This window comes from Pteropus medius, unplaced genomic scaffold (assembly GCF_902729225.1).
Source record: "Pteropus medius unplaced genomic scaffold, Ma_sr-lr_union100, whole genome shotgun sequence".
NCBI classification, from domain to species: Eukaryota; Metazoa; Chordata; class Mammalia; order Chiroptera; family Pteropodidae; genus Pteropus; species Pteropus medius.
The window spans coordinates 20,919,171-20,944,229 of record NW_024349802.1 but is presented as its reverse complement, the minus strand read 5'-3'; the positions used below and the strand labels follow the sequence as shown (position 1 = coordinate 20,944,229).

The 25,059-nt window shown below is 49.2% G+C and overlaps 1 protein-coding gene across 1 annotated transcript in view; it reads right to left on the bottom strand.

The window, feature by feature from the left end:
- Positions 1 to 1,605: 1,605 nt before the first annotated feature.
- GALNT10 (polypeptide N-acetylgalactosaminyltransferase 10) overlaps positions 1,606 to 25,059 on the bottom strand; it is a 179,084-nt gene continuing 155,630 nt past the window's right edge. Inside the window, exons 7-12 of the mRNA XM_039836670.1 lie at positions 23,554 to 23,671; positions 10,453 to 10,560; positions 5,564 to 5,785; positions 3,746 to 3,862; positions 2,731 to 2,880; positions 1,606 to 2,221 (exon numbers count right to left, since the gene is read on the bottom strand). Coding sequence (XP_039692604.1) covers positions 2,063 to 2,221; positions 2,731 to 2,880; positions 3,746 to 3,862; positions 5,564 to 5,785; positions 10,453 to 10,560; positions 23,554 to 23,671 — 874 coding nt within the window. The 3' untranslated portion in view covers positions 1,606 to 2,062. The remainder of the gene's footprint in view (positions 2,222 to 2,730; positions 2,881 to 3,745; positions 3,863 to 5,563; positions 5,786 to 10,452; positions 10,561 to 23,553; positions 23,672 to 25,059) is intronic.

The window sequence follows — 25,059 nt, the reverse complement described above, 5'->3', positions numbered from 1 at the left end:
TAGATTCAGGAAGGGGCCTCATCTTTGGACTCCTTCCTGTTGAGGGCCACGTCTAAAGATCTAACACTCATTTGGAAAAGACTCTAGGGCTCGACAAGCCAGCTTTGCAAGCACAGGGGCCGCCTCTCCTGCAGACAGGTGGCCAGAGCAGGGGCTTGTGTGAGGGCAGAAGTGGAAGCGATGCTTTGCCAGCTGCATGCTTAATCAGGGGGGGCATGGCCGGGGGTGCTTATCCCCTCAGATCACTGATGGCCTTGAGATCAGCCAGCATCTCAAAGGCAGATTCGTGGCTCTGTTCCCAGATTTATGTCTCAGTTATTTAATTGGTAAATGACACAATCGAGAGACCCAACTCTAATTGGAATACTGATTTCGAGTATTTCCGGGGCCAGCTAATGGAAGCCATAGGTTGTAGAATGAGATTTCCATTTTAGAACCAGTGGGTGGCAGGCTGGTTACAGAAATGCTTCCTATTAGTTTGGGAGCCCTCTGGGAGTCTGACACATAATTAACAAAACAAAAAGTAAACAGGCAGAACTGGCATGGAGCTGGGTATGCATCTGTTCCTGGGACATTAGGTTTTCTTCGCTGCAGCTGTGATGATGACGGGAGGTTGCAGGGCTTCAGGTCTGTGTTGAGGACCATGTCATATGAAGGCCTCTGGGAGGAGCTGATGGACCCAGTCTCCTACCTCCCCCAACACCGCCAGCCTGGGATTTCACAGATTGTCTCTAGGCTGGCGGCTGCCTTGACCGTATTGTATCTGGTTGGCTCCTTTATTCACAATATTCTAGAAATCCATATTGGATGCTAGAATACCAGAATCCTATGTGGCATTCTAGTTTGTGATCAAATTATAGAGTTCTCTATTCTAGCGTTCTCTATGAGAACTAGAATCGTGATGAGGTCAGAGGCTAGACATCTTGGCCATGGTCCACCCTGGAGGCCTCCAGACTTTGTGGGGTGAACACTTCATACCACTCTTGAGGCAGGTAATTGCCAGAAGAGAGAGAGAGAGAGCGAGAGAACGAGAGAGCGAGAGAGCGAGAGCGAGCGAGAAAGAGAGAGAGCACGCGCATGCGCACAAGAGAGTGAGCTAGCAAGCTGCAGAGAGAGAGAGGAGAGAGAGAGAGAGAGAGAGAGAGAGAGAGAGAGAGAGAGAGAGAGAGAGATCGAGAGAGATCAAAGCAATGGAAGCACTGATGGAAATTCAGCCAGAATTTCTAGTATAGAGATTTCCTACTAAGCCTTTTCCAAGGGCCCAAGGCCATCTGAAACACAATCCTGAAAAGCTGCTGGCTGGGCTATCCTCGTGCCTGGAGGGCCCTAAAATGGGCATTTCAAGTACCCAGAGAGCACAGGGACACATTCCGTATGACCACAGCAACAAAGGAACATCTGAGGGTCCAGCTTCTGACCCTAGGCCTGGCTGCTGGCCAGTGTTCAGTACTAAAAACTCTGAGGGCGCCAAGTATGGCCATCAGCTGCGTCACCTGGGGCTGTGACAGAGAACAGAAGCTGGACAGTAACTACAGTTACCCCCACGACAGGCAAACACTAAAAGACTAAAACCAGTGACCCCAAGAAAGATTTCTTTCCTTTTCCTCTACTGCAGTTGGGTGGCCAAAGTCTAAAAGTGGCCCAAACAGGCAAAATTTGCCTCTTTCTAAAGACCATCACATGTGAGCCATCTGAAGGCCAGGTGACTTTGTAGGACTCATTTTTGGGTGGCCTGTGGCTGCCCTGGTATTTCTCCTGCATATGCTCAAGGGAACATGGTGACAAAGTTGAAAAGGCCCTCCTGGATTTCCATGATGCCATCAAGGGTTAAAGCAGTCTCTGCATTCTCGTGGGGGGTCCGCTTCCACGCTGCCTCCTTAACTCAGGCCTCAAGGACCAGGCAGGCACCTCGGTCCAGCGTCGAGAGCCCTCTTCGCCCCGAACAGGTTGGCCAGCACCTTTACACCATGGTGGCCGCGGAAGCCCTGCCTCTCTCGGGAGAGGAAGTCTGTAGTAAGTGCCAGGGAAGACCCTGCCATGCCTGCTGAGGGGATGTGTGGGCTCAGTTCCTATTGAATATTTCCAAGACCGTCGAGTTGGTGTGTTCGAACAGCCACTGCTGGGTGGGAGAGGAGGGATCGCAGGCGTTCATGAAGATCCTGTGGTCACTTTCACTGCAGTCCATGCAGCTGCTGCTGACCGGATGGTACAGGGTCCTGTCCTATAAAACATGGAGATTATCAGCCAGACAGTGCTGGGGATACAAGCAAACAGCAGCAGCAGTCACAGTGAGAGGCCAGTTACTCGCAGAGCTCGGTCTGGGTCTCCTCCTGAGCAAGCAGTGAGACGTGGCCCCGCCTCCCTTGCAGCTGGTGTCGCCATGTGCCTGAGTCACGCCCACTGGAGTATGGGCAGACAGGAAGTGTGCCGCTTCCAGGCCTGGGCCCTAATTACTGCCTGTCTCCAGTCAAATTCCCTTGGTTCTTAAGGTTTTTTTTTTTTCAATGGACTCAGTTGCCAATGTTTAAGATTCTAGATTTCACATAAAAATTTGGATTTCTCGTTTCTCATGAATTTTTGGAAAGTCAGGCATGGTAGGTTTGTGGAACACATGCATGAGTGAGTGGACTCTGCTGGAAGGAGTGAGGTATTATATTGCTTTCTTTCTTCTTTTCTTTTTTTTGGAAATCAATCAGGTTCCCGCCCGCCTCCCCACATATCCTGCCTTACTTTGCGGTACTTCCACAGCTGGTTGCCCTTCATGCTGTGGCAGTCATAGAGGGTGACTGGGCTGGTGTGGGAGATGGCATCAAAGCAGAACTTCTTGGTGTGCTGGGGGTCGCCAGGCCGGATGTCCTCTCTCCAGGTGAAGGTGAACACCTGTACGCACAGGGACATCATGATCGGGATGGGGGACTTTGTTGTTGTTGTTGTTGTTTTTTAATTATGGAAAATTTTAAATATACAGATTCAGAAAAAGAATATATTTACCACATCCGTTCCCATCACCCAGCTTCAACAATTACCAACTCGTGCTGAATCTTGTTAGAACTTCACCCACACTCCTCCTACATTACTTTGAGTAAGTCCTAGGCATATCATGGTCTTGGCCAAGGCTGGCTTGCACTCTTCATCCTTCTGATAACATCTCTTAGGAATGATCCCTTGGGGACCCAACCCCCTCTCCCCCATCCTGCTCCTTCAGGTGGGGCTGACCGTTCCCCAGGCTCCAGAAGTGAGCATGTGACCCAGGCCCGATCAACATGGCTCAGGAGAGCCAACATGTGAGAGCCCCAGGGCTTCCCAGAACTACTGGAAAGGACACGCCTTCCCACTGTGGGGCTAGAAGCCTTTGCTGCTGGGGTCACATCTGCCACCACATGGGAAGAGCCAGGTTACGAATGAAGCCACAGAGAGGAAAGCAGAGTTTAGACCCTGGAGAGATTCCAATGACATCATCTAGACTTTTCAGTGACATGAGCCAATAACTCCTTTTGTTGAAGGCCAGTTGGACCGTGTGTGCATCATCTGTAACCAACAGGCCAGTCTGAGGGTTTTATTGCAGTGTGAAGGATTCCCCTTTCCAAGGTGTTCAGGAAGCTTTTATAACTCATCCTCTGGGCCGACTTTTGTTACTTAGCATTGGCCCATGGCCCCTCCCTTTCAGCCCTGATCACGTGAGCACTCCAGGCCACCACAGACAGTACAGAGAACCTGGCTGCCGGTCCCTGGGAGTGGCCCTTACCTGCATGTTGTTCCAGGCGGCCTCTCCGCGGCCTCGGACACAGCTCTCCAGCCTCAGCAGGGAGCCCACAGCCCCGTGCTTTGTGTCTGTACACAGTCCTGTGCCCACATTACGAATCTGGATGAGAAAGAGGGGAAGAATGGACCAGTGAGGCATCTCAAGGCACCCACTGGGACCCCTGTGGGGGCGGAAGAAGGAACCAAGGCAGAGACACTAGACGGGCTGAGCCCTGAACCTCCTGACGAGGCCTGCCTGGGCTGGTGGCAGTGCCTTGAGCCCCTCGATAAAAGAATGCTCAGTCCACGGAGAGGAGCTCCACTAAACCCTGCAACGACTCAGGGTGGGTGGGGCCTGGAGGTGAGAGTTGTTGAAAGGAGAACTCCCTGGCCCCATCCCCAGAGGATTTGATCCAAGAGGTCCAGGAATCAAATTTTAACCCCATTCCAGGTGATCCAGGGACCACACCTTGAAAACTACCCTAGAAAGGACGTGACATCTTCGCTGTAGAGTCTTGGACTCGGCTAGTTAGGGCAGGTGAATGGCAGGATCCAAAGAACAACAGTGGTCTCGTGAGACGGGCGTGGTGTGCTGGGGAGAATGCACACCTGGCTGGGAGCGTGAAGGGCTAGGCTGCTCTACGGTTAGCCAGCACTTACATCGGCGGGCCACTTTGAATTGGACTTTGTCACCTGCAAATGACTCTTATGCTCCCTCTCCCTAAACCACAATATATCTACGTATATGTGAGTGGGTCCTTTCAGCTCGGAGACCCAGGAGCCAGGAGCCAGCGACAGAGCGCTTCTTCCCTGGTAAGGCTGGCTGTCTGCCTCCTCTAGCAGGACCAGCTTCACGGGTGTGTGATGCCGGCGGTCACCCAGGGCCACTAGTTCAGAAGGGCCTGTGTTTGGTTTAAAGCTCTGCTGCAGCTGTCTTAAAATCTGTAATAATTTCGTCTTTGAACCTGCAAGTAAATCTGATGGGACCACAGAGCACTCCTGTGAGCAGAGGTGATACGTGCCACATGCCAGCATCCGCTGCTCCTTTCTGCAGCGCTGCACGCGGCGTCTGCGATCCCCCGCACGCACAGAATTCTGGGAGTCTCGTGCGTGGGGAGTTCAGCCAGACTCAAAGCGAGTGTGCGACATCTATGGCTAAGCGAGGATGCTGGCAGGTCTGAGAGGCCACGCTTGCCCACAGAACTCGCTTTGGCTGACTGGCAGTCTAAGACACAGGGAGGACCCAGGAGCTCTATTCTGTCCTTCCTTACATGTGTTACTTTTCTGGACGAGCCAGCCACCTAAGCGGCAGATGATAACACAGAAGGAAAGGGAAGCGTAGGAACACCCACGGTTCCCTTTCCTTCAGCTCTTCCTCACTCACCAGGAAGCCCAAGGTGGAGAGAGTTGGCGGAAAGCATGCCCTGTTTGTAAGTAAAACAAAACCAATTGAATTCGTTTCATGCAGTGTCTCCACTGTCCTGGTAAGAAATACACGTGCACGTTCAAGGTTTGAAACACAGATGGTGAAATTTCACCAATTCTGCATATCAGTTAAATGCCGCCCTGTGTGCATTTAAAATATAAAGATGAATGGTAAACTTTATGCTAACCACTTAAAGTTTTAATTTTTCTCTACTTAGATCATTAAATAGCAAATGAAAAACCCACAATGACAAGGCTAGAGAGAGACCAGGAAAGAAAGGAAAACATGTCACATTGTATACTTTTAACGGCACTTTTCCTATCTTGGAAATGGGGTTTGCATGTGCACTTTGCACGGGGTCCCAATTGCGTAGTTGGGCCTGCCCTCCAGACTCACCTCTCCCCAAGCTGCCGCTGGGGGCTCCACGGGTGGGTAGAATTTGGGCAGGTCCCAGGCGATCTTGGTCATAAACCACTTGAAACTCTTGCAGTTCAGGGAGCTGCGGAGCTTTTTCTGGGCGGCTACGTCCCCAGCGGAGAGGTGGCGGTACTCTGGCCGGCGCTGGTAGATGTGCTCAGCGAACTCGTCCATCCACACTTCCGCCACCCGCTTCAGGTTCTAGAGGGCGACAGCCAGGTGCAAGGTCAGGGTTTCTGAGGGGCCGAAGCCATGGGGCCAGGTGCAAAGGGTCCTGGAGGTTAAGGTCAACCTTTCTTGTTTTATGATGTATGAATGACCCTAGCCCCACCATGGTTTGAAGCCTTCTGTGCGTCCATTTATTATTTATGCGTGTTTTAAGGCTTCTTCGAGTTATGGCTGAGTAACAGATGGCTGTTGTTTTGCCTGCCAATCTTCCAGCCCCCTTTTCTAGTGAGAGCCTCCCACTGGTTATCCTTTCGGACGGCCTCTGCCTCACTGTTATCTCATGCAGCACATAGCCCAGCCCGGCTAATGGGAATACGCACAGCTCTGGACACAGGGATTGGTCAGGAGTGAGCATGTGCCCGAAGCCAAGTTAATCAGAATCCACAGGCACTAGCCCTGGAATTGTTGCTGGAACTATGGGAAGAATTGCTGTGTTGTCTGCTTGGATTGCTGGGTAAGACCTGATGGGCAAGATACCAGCCAGAGCAGCTGGGCCACATGGAAAGTCTGTCCAAGGCTGAAGTCAACCCAGAATGAAGCAGAACTGAGAGCGAGACCGAGGAACTCATTCCTCCTTCAACGCCTGGACCCAGCCATGCCTGAAGCCAGTCTCACCTCAGGACTTTCCATTCACACGAGTCTGTAAATGCCCTTTCAGCTTACACCAATCTGAGTTGGGTTGCTGTCATTTTCAACTAAGAGTGCTGATCGAGTTGCACGGTGAACACAAATTACCACTGGTAACCGAAAGGTGTAATTCCGTCAGCAGCTGGAATTTTAAATAACTTTTTTGAGGTGGGATACTTGTTGCCACGTTTATTGTGAAGCACAAGGGTAATCGGTATCAAAATGACAACCGCATTATTGGCAAGTAGGGGCAGCAGGCCAGGAACATCCTGCTTGTGAGCAGACTTAGGAGACAGAGGAAAAGTGAATTCTCCTTTGTAACTGTGATGAAAACTCCTCATTCCGTCTGCAGTGTGGACACCACCTGCTGAGAACCTCTGACAGCTGGCACAGCTTCAGGATTCTGGATAAGTTCCCTGCTCTGAAACATCTCCCATAACCCAGTGCTGTTGCCAGAAATCCCCCCAACCCCCACATTTAAGTCTCCAGGCCTTTTCTCTACCATAAACTCCCCCCACCTCACTGCAATCCAAATGTTCTTCTGAAGGGTAAAAGGGAGTCAGCTTAGGCTGTTATCAGTCATTTGCACCTCAGTGAAAATGGCTGCTCTAGAAACAGACGGTAAGGCAGAGGTCAGCAAATGTTTTCTGTAAAGGGCCAGACAGTAAATATTTTAGGTTTTGCAGACCATATGGTCTCAACTCTGATGATGCGGCTATAAAGCAGCCCTAGACACTACGTAAACGAATGGGCGAGGCTGTGTTCCAGCAGAACTTTACAGACAATGAAATTTGATTTTCATGTGCAATGAAATATTCTTTTGATTTTTTCCCCAACTATTAAAAAAAAAAAAATCCTTAGCTCATGGGCCACACAAAAACAGTCTGCTGACTCCTGAGTGAGGAGGAAGGAAGCCAACAGGAGGTGGCCCTGGTACCAAAGACAGAATCGCCAACTCCTCGATTTTGTTGGCTCTGAGTGTGGACTAGGAAACTAAGGAAATTCCTTGCCGCTGCTTTGTTCTTCCTGAGGTTGAGAGTGAGTTAGAAAACAGCTCAGGAACAGTGTCATCCCCTCTAGGCCCCTGCAGAGCAAAGGCTGGGTTTAACTTAAAGCAGCGCTCAGAGGAAGCTGAGGGCCTAAAGAGCACCCCTGGCTCCAGGCTGTGCACCCAGGTCCTGTGGTTCACTGTCTATTCTGCCCGAGCCACAGGGATGAGGAACCACCGGAGGTTTCTCTCTCACCACAGGCAAGTGTGGACAATCTGACCAAGGAAAGGTGCTGGAATTCACCAGTGATATTCTTAAAAGATCAGATCACATAATATTTTAATTTTAGTTGATGTTTAAATTACTATTTTAATGAATACTGCATTTTCCAGACATGGCTTAATAATGAGCTATTTCTCCCAGATCATGAACTTTTTGTCCAGTTGACTGCCTGGACCACGGTAAAGACTTTACATCTATTTCTATTACATCTCCCCTTCCTTGGCTCATGAAAAGGACTCTGGGATTTTTGTGGGCCGTGTGTGCCTCTTGTCCCTCCTCCACACATCTTCCTGGTTCTGGGTCCCAGTCCCGCTGAGGCCCCCTGGTCTCCTCATGCTTGGATTACAGAGGCTTGCCTGGATCCTTGGAGTTAGTCTCCAGGTTTCTTTCACTGAGTTTGAGTGGGTTTCTGTTCCTGCTTCCTCTAAGCCCCTTTCCCAGAGGCAGAGACAAGAAGGATTTTAGCAAATTTAGTGAACCAATTGAGACTGGCTGCTTGTTCTGGAGGCAGGCAAGCTGCTGGCTGGCTCATCCTTCCTGCATTGCTACTTCACTGCTGACAGGCTGCTTGTCCTTTTGGAGTCAGCACAACTTTAGTAAGATTTTGGTTTCCCTCTTCATCTGGGCATGGAGGATACCTCTCCTCAAATCTATCAAAATGATATTCTAGGAGATAATGCTCTAGGGGGATCCGGTTGTTAAAACACGGAACATTTAAAATGTGATCTGGAACTAAATGAGAATAGTTAGATACTATGACCAAAAGTCAGAGGAGCCTGAGTCAGGCATCTGTGAGGTCCTGCACAGGTCCTGTGGGGCGCTGCTCGGATCATTAACTGGCTTAAAGGCACAGGAGACTAATTCGGTGAAAGAGATGTTAAAGTGTTTAAACACAGATAAGACATTAAAATAAATGTCCCGGTCTTGCTAATATTGATGGTGACATGAATACTGATAATAATAATGGCAGTCACTATATAAGGGACAAATGCTCTGTCCCAGACACTGCTCAGACCTAAGTGGGTTTGAATTCTGGCTCTAGGTACTTAATGTCTCTATGTTTCACTCATGTCTAAAAAGGGGATTAAAAACAAAGTGAGAGTTAAGTGAGATAAGTATGTAAGATGCTCTGCAAGATGCCTAGCTCACGAGAGTTATGTGTTACTACAGTTAGCTATTAACCCATTGAATTCGCCTATGGTCCCATCAACAGGAGATGGTAGTGTCTCTTTACCAGGCTGATCTTATAGATGACAGCTCTGGATAGGGAAAAGATGCTTTGGGAGTGGTCCTGTTCAGGGGTCAGAGGTGTCCCCGTGGTCCTACCGTCCCTAGTGGCTGGAACAGTCGCGATTTTGGCTTACTTGGCTTTGCGCTCCTTCTCCGCGGGGCACCTTCTCTGGGATTCCCCGCCCCTCCTCCCCCGGAACATAGGATGGAGCTGTCCAAAGCCCAAACGTCTGGTGCGGCTGTCGTTGCAACCTTCGACCACTAGAGGGCATTGCAGGCTCTCTTTTGCCTTAACGCCCGCCCCAAGGCCCGGTAGCAGGCCGTCTCCCGAGACAGCTCCCCATCTTCGGATGGAGCCCGGGCAGACACACGCGGCTTCTTGGAGCCTTTCAGTCTTGTAAATAGCAGGACAGTGGCTCTTCCAGGATCCAGGGGGCTACAAGCCCGCACGTCGTCGACTGTCAGGTGATGAGGGATGGGCAGAGGAGGCTACGTGGACTGATGCCAAACAGGCTTATAAGGAGGGCTCTGCCCCGGAGGGGTCTCCCCGAGGTGGCAGGGGTGGGATGGGGTATCCTCAGGAGCAAAGCTGTGCCGGTGACCTTTTCAGCTTCCCCTAAACCTCCTTGAGGCCCTCTTTACCCTCTGGGGACACTCCCACCCCTTCGGTTTTCTTCTGTGATCACCTCGATTTTTTTCTCAAGACATTTAATAGTTTAAAATTTATTATTAAAGTTTGGTGAAATATCATTAATACAAAAAAAAAAAACCCCAAATCTCTGGCTAACAGATTTCCATTTGTAACCAGTGGCCAATTTAATTCAAGCAATGATTAATACAAACCATTTGAAGGCATGAAATAGTTTGACACGCAGAATTTTTGGCAATAAAAGTGGGGAGGGGGTTAGGGAGAAGGGAAAGACGCTGGCAGTTATTAACTGCCCCTGTGCCAGGAACTTTTAAGTACCTCGTCTCAGGCTTTCCCAAACATACCATTCCGCCTACGTTAATATTTATCTAATATGTTTCTTTAAAACGCCCCTGGTCTAACTTTGCACCTGCTTTAGCTTTAACCTAAGTAATGTCTGTGAAATCACAAGTTTGCTACACTAATACGCATTAATTTCTAATCCACATTAATTTAAACACATGTAAACAAAAATGTTCCTATGTCTACCACCTCAAATCACCTTGTCCGTCACACTATGGGACCCCATGTCATCTCTTAATTCTATGGCAATGCTAAGAGTTGGAAAAATTAGCGTCCTTTAAACAAAGGCAGAAACGCAGGCTCAGAGGAGTTAATCAATCCCCTCAAGGTAGCAGAGCTAATAAGTGAGTAGGCAGGGCTTTAGCGAGTTCTTTTACATTGGGATTTCACCTGGAGAGTGGTGCGGGGCACAACCTCACACCTAGAGATCACTTGGCCTGGGGTCCCGGGTGCCTCAGGGAGCTTCTGCTCTGCTAAGGGCCTATGCCACCCCCTTTTCCCCCAGGAAGCCGCCAGCTTACCCGGGCCAGGCTGACTCCAGCCGGGACCTTGTAGGGTACATACTTCCTGTAGATATGGCCTACCCTGGAGCAGGGGATGTCCTCCATGCGGCCCCCACACATCCAGACCTGTGGGTGAGAACGGAGAGAGATGTTATTTCTGCCTCCAATCCACTGTCCCCTCCTTTGTGCATGTATCAAAGCATTAGCCCCATTCGCAGAACTAGGAACAGAAGAAAACACAGAAATGACAACAGTAGTAAAAATAGCTGTGACAGCACTGAGTGCTTACTCATTGCCAAACACTGTGCTACGAGCTTCACATGCACGACTGCATTTAAGCCTTGTCAAAGTAGATAGTGCTAGAACCCAACTTCACAGATGAAGAAAATGAGGCTCAGAGAAGCCAAGAAGCTTGTCTGACTGAAGTCACGGGCTTAGTAAGTGGTGGAGCCAGAATTTAACTCGGCTTTAGTTGACTCCAGAGTCTGAGCTCTAAACGCTGAGGATGCTTGCACTGCCGGGTTGAGAAGAATTCTAAGGTGGCGTCGGGGGATCAGTGGGAAAGACTGGGTGATCACTTAGTGATGTCTGCCACAGGAACGAGAGGGGATAGGCGTTGCACAGACTCTGTATACTTACTGACTGTGGCATTGGATTCTGGAGTTTCCTCCTGCATCTGCAAGCCCCTTGCTGGGGCACCCTGAGCAGTGGCAGCGGGCTCCCTGCCTGACTTCTCTGCAGTCTGGCCGCTAAGCCTCGCAGCTGAGGACCTGATGTTTCTCCTTGTGTCTCCCTCCATCACACAGAGCTCCTGAGTTTGACTTCCTGGTCTGACAGCAACTGGGGAATTCTTCATATGTACAACCAACACTGACTCACACCCACTGAGGCACCCAGCCTAAGTAGACCCCCCTCAGCAGTCCTGGGTTCAAATCCTGCCTTATCCACTTACCGGCTTTGTGACTTTGTTCAAGGCACTTAACATCTCTGAGGCTCAGTTTCTTTATCTGTAAAGGATTGAATGAGGCTGGGTCTGGGTATGTAAAGTGCTTAGCACAAGACTTGGCACACAGTCACAGCAGCGTTACATGCCACAATGATTAAGTCATACATTTGACTAATATTTATGGAGTTTCTGCTACATGCCAAACATTGTGCTGGGCACATACAGTGGTGAATAATAAGTCAGCCAAAGCTCTGATTCTCATGAAGTGGGGAGTGTGATGACCAGTCTCCAAGATGGCCCCCCGTAATCCCTGCCTCCTCGTATTTGCACCCTTATGTAATTCACTCCCAAATGAGTCACATGAGGACTGACCTGTGTAACCAGTAGGATACTGCAAAAATGATAAGGTTTCTGCCTTACTCCCTGGGATTACTTGCTTGGGGGCAGCCAGCTGCCATGTTGTGAGGACACTCAAGCAACCCTGTGGAGAGGTCCAGGTGGTGAGGAGCTGAGGCCTACTGCTAACAGTGCTAACTTGCCAACTATGTGGATAAGCCATTTGAGAAGCAGATCCTCCAGTCCCAGTCACGTCTTCGTATGACTGCAGCCCTGGCTGATACCCTGACGACAACCTTATGACAGACTCAGGTAGAACTATCCTGCTAAGCCCCTCCCAAATCCCTGACCCACACGAACTTTGAGAGGATACCTGATTATTACTGTTTTAAGATGCTATATTTTGGGGGTAATTTTTCCCTATGGCAGTAGGTAACTAATCCAGGGAGACAGTGTCAGAGGGTGACGTGTGCTATACGGAAGCCAAAGGGAGGTCAGTGTATGGATGACTCAGTGTATGGATGTGTGGGCTGCTATGTCACCCATGCCTGTCAGGGAAAGCCTCACTTTGAAGGGAACATTTGAGGCGAGACTTAAATGATGAGAAGGTAAAAGTAACAAAGACATGAGGAGTGAGAGAACCGGTAGGGAGAAGAGCAAGTGCAAAGGCCCTGGGGGCAGGGCCAGGCTTGGCATAATCACTGAACAAAGCCAGACAGAGGCCTGGAGCAGAGGGAGGAGTGCCAGGAGGGGAGGCCAGAGAGGTGAGTGGGGACAATCACAAGGGTCTCCTGGGGCAGATCTTCACGGAGTCGTCACTGAGGGAGAAAACATAATCCGATTTCGCTTTTACAAAGATGACTCTGTCTGTGGAGTGCAGAAGGAACGGTGTAGGCTTGTGAGAGGGAAGGCCTGGTGGGCTCCTGCAGGTATGAGGCAGTCGTGGCTTTGGCTTGTGCTTCATGGTTTCAGTCATGGTTTGTGGGGCTGTGGTGGTGGGACACAGCTGGATTCAGGACATTATTATTAATCTTGTTATCACACGTCCTCACTGTGGAGTGAGTAGTAGGAGCGGGAACATCTACATGCCAAGTCTGCAAAGGAGCCTTTTTTCAGTTTGAACTGCTCAGTGGGATCCTGGAGATTCGGGGCTCTAGAAGGGCCACTCTTCTTTCTACTTCATGCACTTGAGGGGCCTCAGTCCCCCAGGAGCCCCTGCCAGCCACTCTCTCCATCCTACCCCAGATGTACCCTGTCCTGGGCTTCCTGCAAGGGGATATGTGTGTATGGGCTGCAATTAATGGAAGTGCTGCCTGGAGAAATGCAATTATATTCTGATCTTGGGGGAGAAAAAAATCGAGTAAGTCAATAGAACAGAACATTGGTCTCAAGATAATGGGCTCCTGATGGTAGATTAATGTCAAGGCCAAGCCAAGAAGTTTATTTTCAAAGCAGGAGATATTGATCAGGCGCCAGGATCCCATAACAATAACTCTTCCTTTATGCAAAATGACTGATGTGGAAGTGATGCTTTTGTCTCGCAGATTCTGCCCACAATGCGGCTGGGCTGCTCCTGCCTTTTGGGCAGGTGGAGCGGCACTGAGTAGGTTGGGGGCACCTTACCCTGCTCTATTTTTGAATGTCTCCTGGGCAGTTGGCTAGGCTGGCATCCAGCTCTCTTGACTCCATATTAAACTCACATTAGCTAACGAGGCTGCGTCTCTAGCTCTGCCTGGCAAGGAACTGTCCTTAATGCAGACAGATGATCAATTTCCAAATCCTTCTCTTTGCTGTGTCCTCGGGTTTCTTTGGCCCTGACCATGCTGGCCATCAGCCTGAAGGTTCCTGAGGGACCAGGGTGACCTTGATCTGCTGAGAGGTTTGAAGCATTCAAATGCTCTCAGATTCCTGGGCGGCCCAGAGCCCAGAGGAGTCCTTGCTTTGGACGATGGGTTTACTCCACGGCTTCCCTGCCCTGGTATGTTTCACTGACAGCTGACTCAGAATGTGAACTGCCTTCAGAGAGACAGACACCTGTTCAGAGAAAGCTGTCGCCAACTCCTGAGTCCTTTGGGAGCAGCTGAACGGCCTGAGAAGGGCCCAGTGCATGGCACACCCCTCTCCAGAACGCCCTCTGCCACCCAGAATGCCTCTCACACAGTAGTCAACACCTCCATGGTATTTGCCGGTTATCTGGCAGGATCCCAAGAGTGGAGGGGGCTCTCTTTCCAAGGACATGATAAAGGCTGGGGGCACAGAATGGTGTCACGACTTGCCCTGGGCTGGCAAGCTGGTCCTGGATCCCAGGTCCCAAGTTTCTGCTCATGGTCCAGGTCACCTATCTGTGTACCTTTAGGGCCTTCCTCCTCTTCCGTTACAGGTGAGGCAGCAGCCACTCATGACCCACGGGGGTAATGAGCACACACCACTCTCCAGCCTCAACGCCACTTTGTACAGCTGTGTGACCTCGCACAAGGCATTCACCTGGGGATGACAGTCACTGCGACCTCACAAGCCGCTGAGATGGCAGGAGACAACCCGTAAAAGTGTTTAATTTGATGCCTGACAATAGTGATCCTGATTAATACCAGTCATTTCTATTTGCAAACGGATGAGAAATGCCACCACCTTGAAATTATACAGTGTTTGCCCTTTGGCCCAACACCATCACGTTTTTTTTATCTTATGGTCCAATTTCCCAAATGCAGAAACGGCGGCTCAGAGAGAGAAAGTAGTTTTTCCTGACTTGGTGGAAGAACCTGCAAATGACGAGAATGACAGAGCCAGGTGGGGCGGGCACAGTCATGGAGCACTGCCTGGGGCCCAGCCCAAGGGTGTCCTCCTCTTCCCCAAGTAACACGCTGGCAGAAGAGTCCAGCTGGTGGCAGAGAACGGGGAGCTGCAGTGCCGGCAGCAGCCAGAATCGTGTTTGGCCGGGACCCTGCAATATCTGGATGGAGGCAGCTACGGGCCACTGAGAGGACATTTTCGCAGACCCTCTCTGCTTTCAGCTTTCTCGCCTCCCTCCCTGTCCGGCCCCGTCCCAGCCCCCACCCCACCTGCGCCGGCTCTGGGAGCCCTGTTCCACCATGAGTTTCCACATAACCTGTCTTCTCACTGGAAGCACCGTGCCACTAGACAAGTACAAATCTAATTGTAAAAGCTAGCTCCCCATTCGTTTTCATTGCTGCTTTGATTTATTTTATTAGCAACCTTCTTTTGTGTGATGACAGGTTTCATTACAGTGTCTATAAAGACAATTACTTGCTCTTATCTCCCAAATAGAGGAGGAAACAGACGAGTGGTGATACGCATCAGGGAGACACAATGGGACCCGAAGATAGAGTGGCGGAAGGGCCAGTCCCAAGCTGGAAACATGAGTGGGCAGGGGCTGGGGCGGAACCTCTCTGTCAGGAAAATGGCTGCCTGGAAACCAATCAGGAATGGGACGGCTGTCCTACCTGCCCACGGCTGCCAGGGAGAAGACGGCAGTCGGCCACGTCTTCTGTCACTGGCATCTCCGCTGAGGACCCCTGTGGAGCTCAAGCCCTATTCAGTTGCACTTTGGGGAAATAAGATGATGGCAACTGCCACCAATTATTTCGCGTTATCTGTGTGCACAAGAGGGACACGGGGTTGCAGTTATGAGCTGGGTTCTGGAGTTAGACAGAACTGAGGTCTAATCCAGGCTCCTAAGCACGTTTCATGAGTCTGAAAGCTTCAGTTTCCTCATCTGCAAAATGGGACGAATTACTGTGCATACCTCCTAGGGTTGTGAAGAGGCTGGAATGAGGTAATTCTGAAGCACAGAGTACTGGGAACTATCCAAATGGTGTTACTTGGACATATGTCAGCTGTTGCTACTGGTGGTGGGCACTGCACATATGCATGCCATGCAATTCCCTTCAGAAAATAAGGAATGGCATTAGATCCACATCCTCCAGAAGTTCCTATTATTTTGAATATATTAGTTTGTTTCAAACAAGAAGATACTGTTTCAGGAAGTCTTAACAGCATGAAAGGACCTCAGTCACCAGTTTTGAATATTTATAATGGTTACTGGATACAGTTGGCAAAAAGAGTAGGAAAAAACAATTTTAGTATTTTTAAAAACCGTTTGAATTTACTTATATTATTTTATATAATATGGCTTTAAACATATGTGTATCTAAATTAATAAGTTAAATATCTGACTATTTCAACAATATCCTTAGGTGTTTATTCAACTTGGCAAAAAAATGGGGGTACTCGCCTTACATTAAGATTTTTTTTAAATAAATAAACTTAGTAAAGTTGTAGGATACCTTCGGTTTTGACTCATAATTGGAAATACAGCAGGCTCACAGCCACCTGGGGAGGGAGGTGCTATCATATCGATACATGTGAGGAAGCGGAGGCCCAGCGAGGGGCAGTGGCTCCCCAGGGTTCCTTGACTCACAAATGGCAGAGCTCAGAGTGGATTCGGGGTTGGGCCCCCAGAACTAGGCAGATCTGAGGCCTCCAGGGAGACTGCACCTTCCTGGTTTGATCTTTCTACAGCCTGGTCCTGACCCTACCATGGTCCTCCACAAAGATCCCTGTCAGCACATGTATCGCCTGCAGAACAAAGAGCTCGTCCTTGGCGTGCAGCCACAGTCCTCTGCCACCTGTTCCGGTCACCACAGATCCTTTCCACAGCTCCTGGACGCCATGTGTGGCTGCGGCTGAGAACCAGCTGCAGTCCACTCACTTTTCTCGCGTGGGCACATATTTTCTTCCCATGAACAATGCAGTCCGTGCAAACATGCATTCGTTTACTCATTCATTCGCTCACTCACGCATGGCCTAGTCATTGGTCAGCCTTGCTCTAAAACACTGTTGGAAGAAATGGAGAAGAAACTAGATGCCAAGGAGCCTTAAAAGCTCAGTAAAGGTGTCAGGACCTGCTGGCCAACCTGCCGACAACCTACTCTGTCCTTCCACACTCGAGCCTGAGGATCCTCTCTGCATAGGATTCCACCGATTCAGTGCAGCCATGATTTCCGACCTTGAGAGAGCGTCAGAATCACCCAGAGAGTTTTAAGCACTGTTAAAACTCAGACCACTGGGACCCACCCCTAGTATTTCTGACCCAGCAGGTCTGCAGCGGGGCCTGAGAACCTACATTTCTAATAAGTTCCCAGGTGCTGCCGCTACTGCTGGTCTGGGGGCCGCACTTTGAGGACCAGTGCATACTGAGATAGCGACAACTCCTTTCGGGATGACGGTGCCTGCCAGGCTGCATGATCTCCAGACATCCCTGTGCGTTTGGGGTTATTAGTGTCCCTGTGGATGAGGAGATAAAGGTTTAGCGGAAAGGGCAGGCGAGCTGTCCAACGTCTCACTGAGAGTTTGTTCCAGAGCTGGGCCTGGTGCCAAGGTCTCTGGCCTCTGTCCTGCTGGCCTCAAAGCCCTTTCCAGTCCTGTCCGCCTGCAACTGCAGCCTGATCACATCAATCTCAATACCACCAACATGAACAGCTACCACGTACTGATCATCTGTTACGTGCCAGGCACTGAGCTAAGGTTTTAACAGTTTGACTAATATCATGTTCACACCTACATTATGTGGTAAGGATTATTCTATCCCCATTTTACATCCAGAGAGATTAAGTCACTCTCCCAAGGTCACACAGCAACTAGGTAATTGAGCCTGTACCCGAACCCACTTGGTTTGATTCTGAATCTGATATACTTAATTCTATGCTGTTCTAACACGAGGGTTCTCATCAGAACAGCTACTGCTTGCTAAACGCCTCCTCTTTGCCTGGATGCAGGCCAAATAAATGTTTTATCCCATTTAATTCTTACAACAAACCTCTGAAGAAGTTACTATTGACATTTTTAGTGACAAAAGACTGAGGCATGACGAGACAGGTGTGTGGTAGTTAGGGAGTGAGGCGGGACTGGTGACCCTCAGGCCTTTGAGCCATCTTCCTGGGGAACGGTGAGAGAGGCAGGCTCCCACCGACAGAGACACTCACAGAATTTCAAACGGTTTGTTGAGAGTCATGAGCAGAATGCCTCCCCTGTTCCCGGCAGACGGCTCTTGGAAAGTCTGGGCACATGTGGCCGGGAGGAAAATGCTGCGTGCAGCAGAGCTGGTTCCCAGCATCCTTGGATAACCCAGAAAAGGAAGGCACACCAGGTTCTCGGCAGCGACACTGCGGCTGGTCTGAGTCCGAGGAGGCTGAGGGGTGGTGAACGGGGAAAAGAAAGGCTGTCATCCATGCAGGTACTTGGATGATGGCCCTGGACCACCCTCTGCCTCTTGGGATGGACTTTAGAAATCACTTCTTCCTCCTGTGTGGCAATTTAACCCCCCTTGGGGCTGGTCCTGACTTCTGGGCCCTACCTATAATAACGGCCCCTCTCTAGGCTGGGCCGGCCTTTTCTCCACTCCTCCCACCAGGTGGAGTGATATGAGCACTGAGGTTAGAGTAAGGACATGTGGGGTTTGGTCCTGGCTCTGCCTCTTTCTAGCTGAGGGACCCTGGCCCACTCACCTAACCACTCGAGGCATCAGATCACAACATCGTGCTTGACAGATTCTGGGGTGCATCCTACTTTCTTTCACGCAACTTGGTTTCACTTAGTTCTCCTGAACTTTTATAAAAGGAAAATCTGAGAGTTTTCTTTTTTAAAATCTGCCCAAGGAGGTCTGGGACCCGGATGGCTTTTGGTAACAATAGCCATGTCAAACAACGCAAACCCCACTCTCTCTGAGGCCTTGTGCCTCTACTCAGATGTCATGGGCTTCCCTCTCGGGTGGAACATAGCTTGCCCTCGTCTCCTCATGTGGCTTCCCATCACCACCTTGCTCTCACAAGCCTGCCCACGGCACCCTCAGACCATCTCCGTGTCTCCGAGGACGGTGGCCCACACCTCTGCCTCGTGGAGCCGACCTGGCAGAGATGCACTCAGGGGGCTCGGTCCCTCCCAGACTCTTTTCTCTGCAGGCCTGCCTCGCTTGGAGTCTTAGCCCGGAACTTGCAAATGGCCCAAAGTGTTGGGATATACATGGGGAGGGGTGGGCCTGGAGGGCTGAAAAACCAACCAACATTTTTCCTTCTTCTTAGTTAAAAAAAAGCTTATTTTTTTTTTTATTATAAAAGTGATATGTACTCATGATGAACACATTCAATGTTACAATAACCCATTAGTAGAAAGGGAGAGCCGCACATCATAGCTTAGCCTCTCCCATCTTAAACAAAATCGGAATACTGATGTCGGCCTACAATTAGCGAAATCATCTACCATGATGAGTACCCTGTAGAGTATCAGTTGCTCGCCCTCGTAACTGCGTGGCTGACTGGGAGCTGTGGCTCGCTGCTGCTGCCTAGCATCGCAGGAGAGTACTGTACGGCACACCACGAGCCCGGGGAAAAGTCAAAATTCAAAATTTGAAGTATGGTTTCTACTGAATGCTTCTTGTTTTCCTATGATCTTAAAAGTTGAACCATCATAAGCCACTGTCTGTATAATATTCCATTGTTGGGAAGTACTCTAACTTATTTATTCCCTAAGGACATACATGTAGGTCATTTTCATTCGTCCCCTGTTGGATGTAATGCTTCAATAAACAGATTCTACCTAAATCTTTGCTCATCTATGTGGCTATCTCTTGAATAAACTCCTGGGCATGGATTTTGGGTCAAAGAATGTGCTTGCTGTGAAATGTAACAGATTTTGCCAACTGCTATTAACGAAAGAGAGATCTCCTTACATTGCCCCAAAGGCCACATCTTTCTTATGCTAGTTCAGCCATGTTGTCCTGTGGATATTTCCTCTGTCCTGAATCTCAGAGTTGAAGATATCCTAACCTGGCCTCCCGGGGACACTGTACAGTCCCCTCTCTGGGGCCATCTCTAATCCAAACCATTTGCACCTGTGTAAGTCAAAGGGCTTTCCCCATAGCATATTATCTGATCCTATTTCATTGGGTAAGAAGGAAAAACACATTAGCTCTGCCTGAGATGTGAGGGCCTGAGAGGTCAAGTGATTGGTCCAGGGCCCCCACATGCATGGGGAGTAGAGATGAGAAGCCAGTGTCCTGCCTTCTCACCAAATACCTTTCCTAACATACTACCATTACTCCAAAATGGTGACATAAGCCTGGGAAGGGTAGGGCGAAGGAAGTTTTATCAGATAGGAAGTAATGCCACTAACAGTTATTTTAAACACCTATTATGGGCCAGACACTGGAGTACAGAGCTAGGACAAGACCCAACCCCTGCTTGTGGGGAGCTCAGAGTCCAGTGGGGAAGATGGACCAACCCTTGGATCATGTCAACATGAGGTATTCAAAGCCATGCTAGGAGTGAGGCTGGGTGGCCTCTAATCAGCACAGGGAGTTCAGGTGAGGCTGAGAGGATGCTATCTGTCTAAGTTAAGCCTGGAAGGATGAGTGTGGGTTGGCCAGACTAAGGAAAGGCATTTCAGGAAGAGTGAACAGTGTGTGCCTCCAAAGACGGCCTGGCATGTGAGCCTGGGGCTTGTGAGCAGTTCTGCATGGCTGAGCGAGGTAGACAGCTGTGGTTTGCCATGTCCCAGACCCATTCTCCCTTCTGGATACAGTGCCTAGACTATCCTTTGGGGAATAGCCCATGCCCATATTCCTGGTTCCAGGATGGGCATGTGACTGCAGTTGGCCAATGAGAACATTGCTAAGCAGGCCAATGAGACTAACTTGGGGACTTCTACAGGATGATGAAAGATAGAAACCCTCTTTCCAATGGGCTGCTGGATATTTCTGCAGATGAAAGCCTCCCACATGAAAGCAAAGCCAAGGGACTGAGAGAGACAGAGACTAGATGAAATGGGTTAGTCTTTGGATCCAGCTAGACCTGGAATGTCTACCCTGGAATTTCAGTTGTGTGGGCCAGTCAATTCTGATTTTTTGCTTAAATCAGGTTGCCTAGGATTTTGGTCACCTGTAACCAAGAGTCCAGACTAATGCGATGGGATAAGAGGACAAGGGGGAGGGAGGTCAGAGGTATCAGCAGGTATCAGCTCATGGAAGTAGGTATAGGCCAGGCTATGGAGTTAAAGACTTATCCAACCACTAGAACTGGGAAGATTCTAACCATCAAGTGGGAGAACTTTGATAATGTGACTGTGCCTTTTAGAACAGAATCTCTGCTGGCTAAGAGAGAAAGAGAGAATGAGAAAGAGGAAAAAAAAAAAAGAGATGATGAGTCTTCTAGAAATTTCAGAGCCTTTAGAACATCTTTTCTCAGGTTTTCTCATCAGGATAGATAGCCTAGTCTGGAATTGGAGCCAAATTATTAATCCATGGGTCCTGATGGCACATATCAATTTATCTTAATTTCTGAAAATACACTCAGCCTTTCAGATCAGTTTCTCTTCTCCATCACCAAGAAGAAAAAGGATCTTAGCAGAGATAAATCAGAGGGAATTTGGCCCCTTGTAAATGCTCCATGCTGTCTGAAATAGAACACCTGGCATTTCAGGGAGGCATCACCAGCACATGAACGGGCTGTCCTGTCCCCTCAGCACCGTGGCAGGCTGTCCAGGAAGGCCTGAGAGACAGTGCACTGGCAGATGGGCTGTCGCAGGCTCCAGGAACTTACGCTCCCAAAGCCAAGAGAGAGGAAGCTAAGGGAGAAAAGTCTTCCTTCCAGACCCGGGAGCCTCCTCATTACACAGTCTCCTCTCCCCTCAAGAGTGAAGGACATAATTAGATCAGATGGAAACAGGAGCCATCCTCCTTCCCCCTCCCACACAAGAGACTTCTCAGATGGCTTCATTACTGAGTCTTTTGTAAATAAACTGTGTGGAGAAAAATGCCATTTGTAGTGCCGTAATTGCCTGATGAGCATCATTAGATGGGTCTTTGAAATACACAAAATGAAATCATTTTGGGTTTAGGAATTCCTTTGTGTAAATCTTTCTCCATTCACTACTCTCCACAAAGCGAGTTTCTGAAAGGGTACGTCTTGACCAAGGAGGCTGGTTCTGGCCAGTGATACACTTGCTTTTAGTATTCAACCAACAAATAAATATTTATTAACTGTCTTCTCTGTATCAGACCATCCTTCTGGTACTTGGGATAGGGCAGTAAGTAAAACACACAAAGACCCCTACCCTATTGAAATTTACATTCTGGTGAGAACTCAGAACACAGATATGACCATTTCTGGGAACAAACTTGACAGGAAACTTTATAAATCAAGTTTGTTTTATTGATAATCGAGGAACTCCTAAGTAAAAACATTTGATTCCTTGTGTGTGATTTCACTGTACCCATAAGGATGTGACATTTGGAAAACTAGATTGCATGGGCTAGGGATACTAAATAAATGATATACGCCATCACTCACCAAACCTGTACCAATGGCAGACATCACTAATTAATCACCACTCTTTCTGATAAGCTTGGATGCAGCCTCAGAATACATATTAACACAGGAGTGGGGCAGCCCCTATCAATGGATCAGAGTTGTCTGCTATTTTTGACTTAGACTGTTATTAATTCACTTCACCGAAAGGCAGCAGAATATTCCCGTAAATTAAGAATAATACCAGGAGGAGGCAAAAACTGATGACATGAGGGACTGCAGACAATTTCTCAAGCTAGTTTTCCTCTCAAGTGCTCTTCCCTCATCCCTGCTGAAGCCTAGAAAACATGGTAGGACAGAGCCTGGGCTTTGCAGTCAGACAGACCTGGGTTCACGTCCTGGTTCTGTTACTTCCTACAGTGTGGGACCTTGGTTCTAGCCCCACCTGCCTCCCTGCAAAATGGGTATAATAATGATACCACCCTCCTAGGGTTGTTGTGGGATTAAATAAGCTAACATGTGTTTGGCACGGGGTTCTGCTGGCTTTGACCGGGGACAAAATCCAGCTGCGGCACACCAGAGTGGACACATGGTTGTTTAGAGCTGGCACCTGCTCTGACTTGTTGGTGTTTGTGTCCTCAGAGTTAAATATTTTGAATATCACCCCTGGATATTAAAATTAGTTTTATTTAGGGGGCTGGCCCCTTATGGGAGACAACTTCAGTACTCTGGAGGTAAAAGAGACACAGATTGCTTTTTAAAACAATATGTTTCAATAGAATTGTAGGTGGTGGTTTTCTTGCTACTCAAGAATTTATGTCTCCCAGTTCTGACCTGCTCAACCGGTACTACACAGAATGACAGTAATGATGTCGATAATGCAGATTATCTTTTGAGATACTTACTAAGAAGCACCTAACAAGCATGGTCCTATATAATTCTCTCAACAACCCTGTGAGGATCAAAGTATCGTCAAACCCATCTTATATAACAGGAAACTGAGTCTCAGTGAAGTGAGGGTTTCATGTCCAAGCTCACACAGCTGGCAGAAAGTGACAGAGCTAGGATCTGACCTAGGAAATCTGACCCCAGCACTGAAGTCCCGTGTGTGACACTGGTCTTGTGTGTGACACTGGTCTTTTGCATTAAAGTTGATGCTTGACTCAGAGTTGTGTATTTGCAGGGCTTGGCCCTATAACAGTGCTGCTGGCCAACCCTTGTGGGCTGGGGATATACCTTCCCAGAGGTTCTGGGGATGTGAGAAGTAAGCTGTGGCTGACCACAAAGGTACAGGACAGGCTAACCTGCCTCTCAGAGGGACCTGTTCTTCACCTGAGATCAACATAGGATTCCACAAATAAAGGGAGAATGTGACTTCTTCACCTCAGTTACGCAGGGGCTGCAGAACCTGAGCCTTCGTCTTCCCAGGTTCAGACACACACTAGGCAGGTAGCCGGCCAGGACAGGTTCTAAGGGGGCTGAGCTAAGAAGAAGGGGGTTTCCGGAGAGGTGGCTCACCTTGAATGAGATTTCATACTGTTCTCCTCCCCAGATCTCCAGGCCTGGGTCGTATCCGCCCAGCTCCCAGAACCACTTCCGATCTACAGCGAACAGTCCACCGGCCATCACGGGAGACCTGTCAGGGAAGAAGAGCGTGGTGTGAAGACGTGGACCTAACGGCCACGTGCTCTGAGTGTCCTATGCCACTGCTGGTCCCCCGGGATGGTGTTCCTCACTGCTCCGTGAACACAGCCCATGTGTCCAACAGGGAATCCAAGGCCCTTCCGAATGAGGGCCCAGGCTTTCTTCTTTTTTGCCTACAGTTCATTCATAAATGCCACATTTTAGCCAAATGGACCCAAAGTTCCTTTACATGGTTAACACCAAAGAATACTTGTGAAATGAAATCATAGTACTTTTTCCCCATAGGGTAGCCCTTTCACTAGTTAAATGACTTGTTGTCCTTATCATGACTTGTCCTTATCAGGTCTTTCCAAGCCTGTCCAGACTGTAGAATGTTTTAGATGAAAAAACTTACAGCTTCCTGGGCCCTACTCCAGACCTATGAAACAACCTCAGGGGATGGAACCTAGGAAGCTGTGTTTTCAGACACGCTCTTTGGAGGATTCACTGTCAGCAAAGACATTTATTCTGCTAAGAGTTTATGGAAGAAGCTGCAGTCTCTGATCTTCCAGTTAAACTGGGCTAAGATTAACTCCACGCATTCATTCTCTTGTTAGTTTGTTCACTGAGTGCCAGCTGGGAAGCAGAAGCCGGGAGAACACGGAGGCAAATCAGAGTTGGACTGGGACTTCAGGGGGTACCAGTGTGGTGGGCAGCCACCTCAGGACAGAGGGATCCAGAGACAGGCGGGGTGTGCTAAGGGCCTCTGGGAGGTGCAGACAGCACTCCAGGAGCCTGAAAGGAGGGAGCGTCTGCCTCCAGGTTTTGGGGGCGAGGAGGGAGGTTGGGGCGAGAGTCAAGGAAGGATGCTCTGAGGGGGTAGCTTTTGAGGTGGGTTTGGACAAGTAGAAACTAGCGGGAGGGGAAGGCACCCAGGAGGAGAAAACAACAGGAAGAAAGGCACAGAGAAGATAAACTGCGGGGTGCCATGGGGAACAGGAAGTCAGCATGGCATCAGGCCAAGCCTGAGAAGGATGCCTGCTGTGACCTGCCTGAATCCCCCAAGGCATCTCATGCAGGGCTGGCACCTGGGAGGGGCCACCAGTGTTTGCTGTGTGAAAATCTCTCAGAGTGGTTGTGTCCTTGTCCTGCTCCACTGGAAAACTCCAGACTTTCACACCAGAAAGCATTCTAGCAGCAGCCTCCATGTCCCCTCCTGGTCTCAGGAGCTGCAAGCTCATGGGAACATGCATCTCAAGCTTCCTGCAACAAACGAGCCTTAACTGCACAGGAGGGGACCCCTTTAAAAGGGGATCCCCTTGACTATCTACTGAGGGCTTGAATATACCAGGTGCTGTATTGAATTAATTTATTAATAAAATAACTTCACCTCTCATGTTG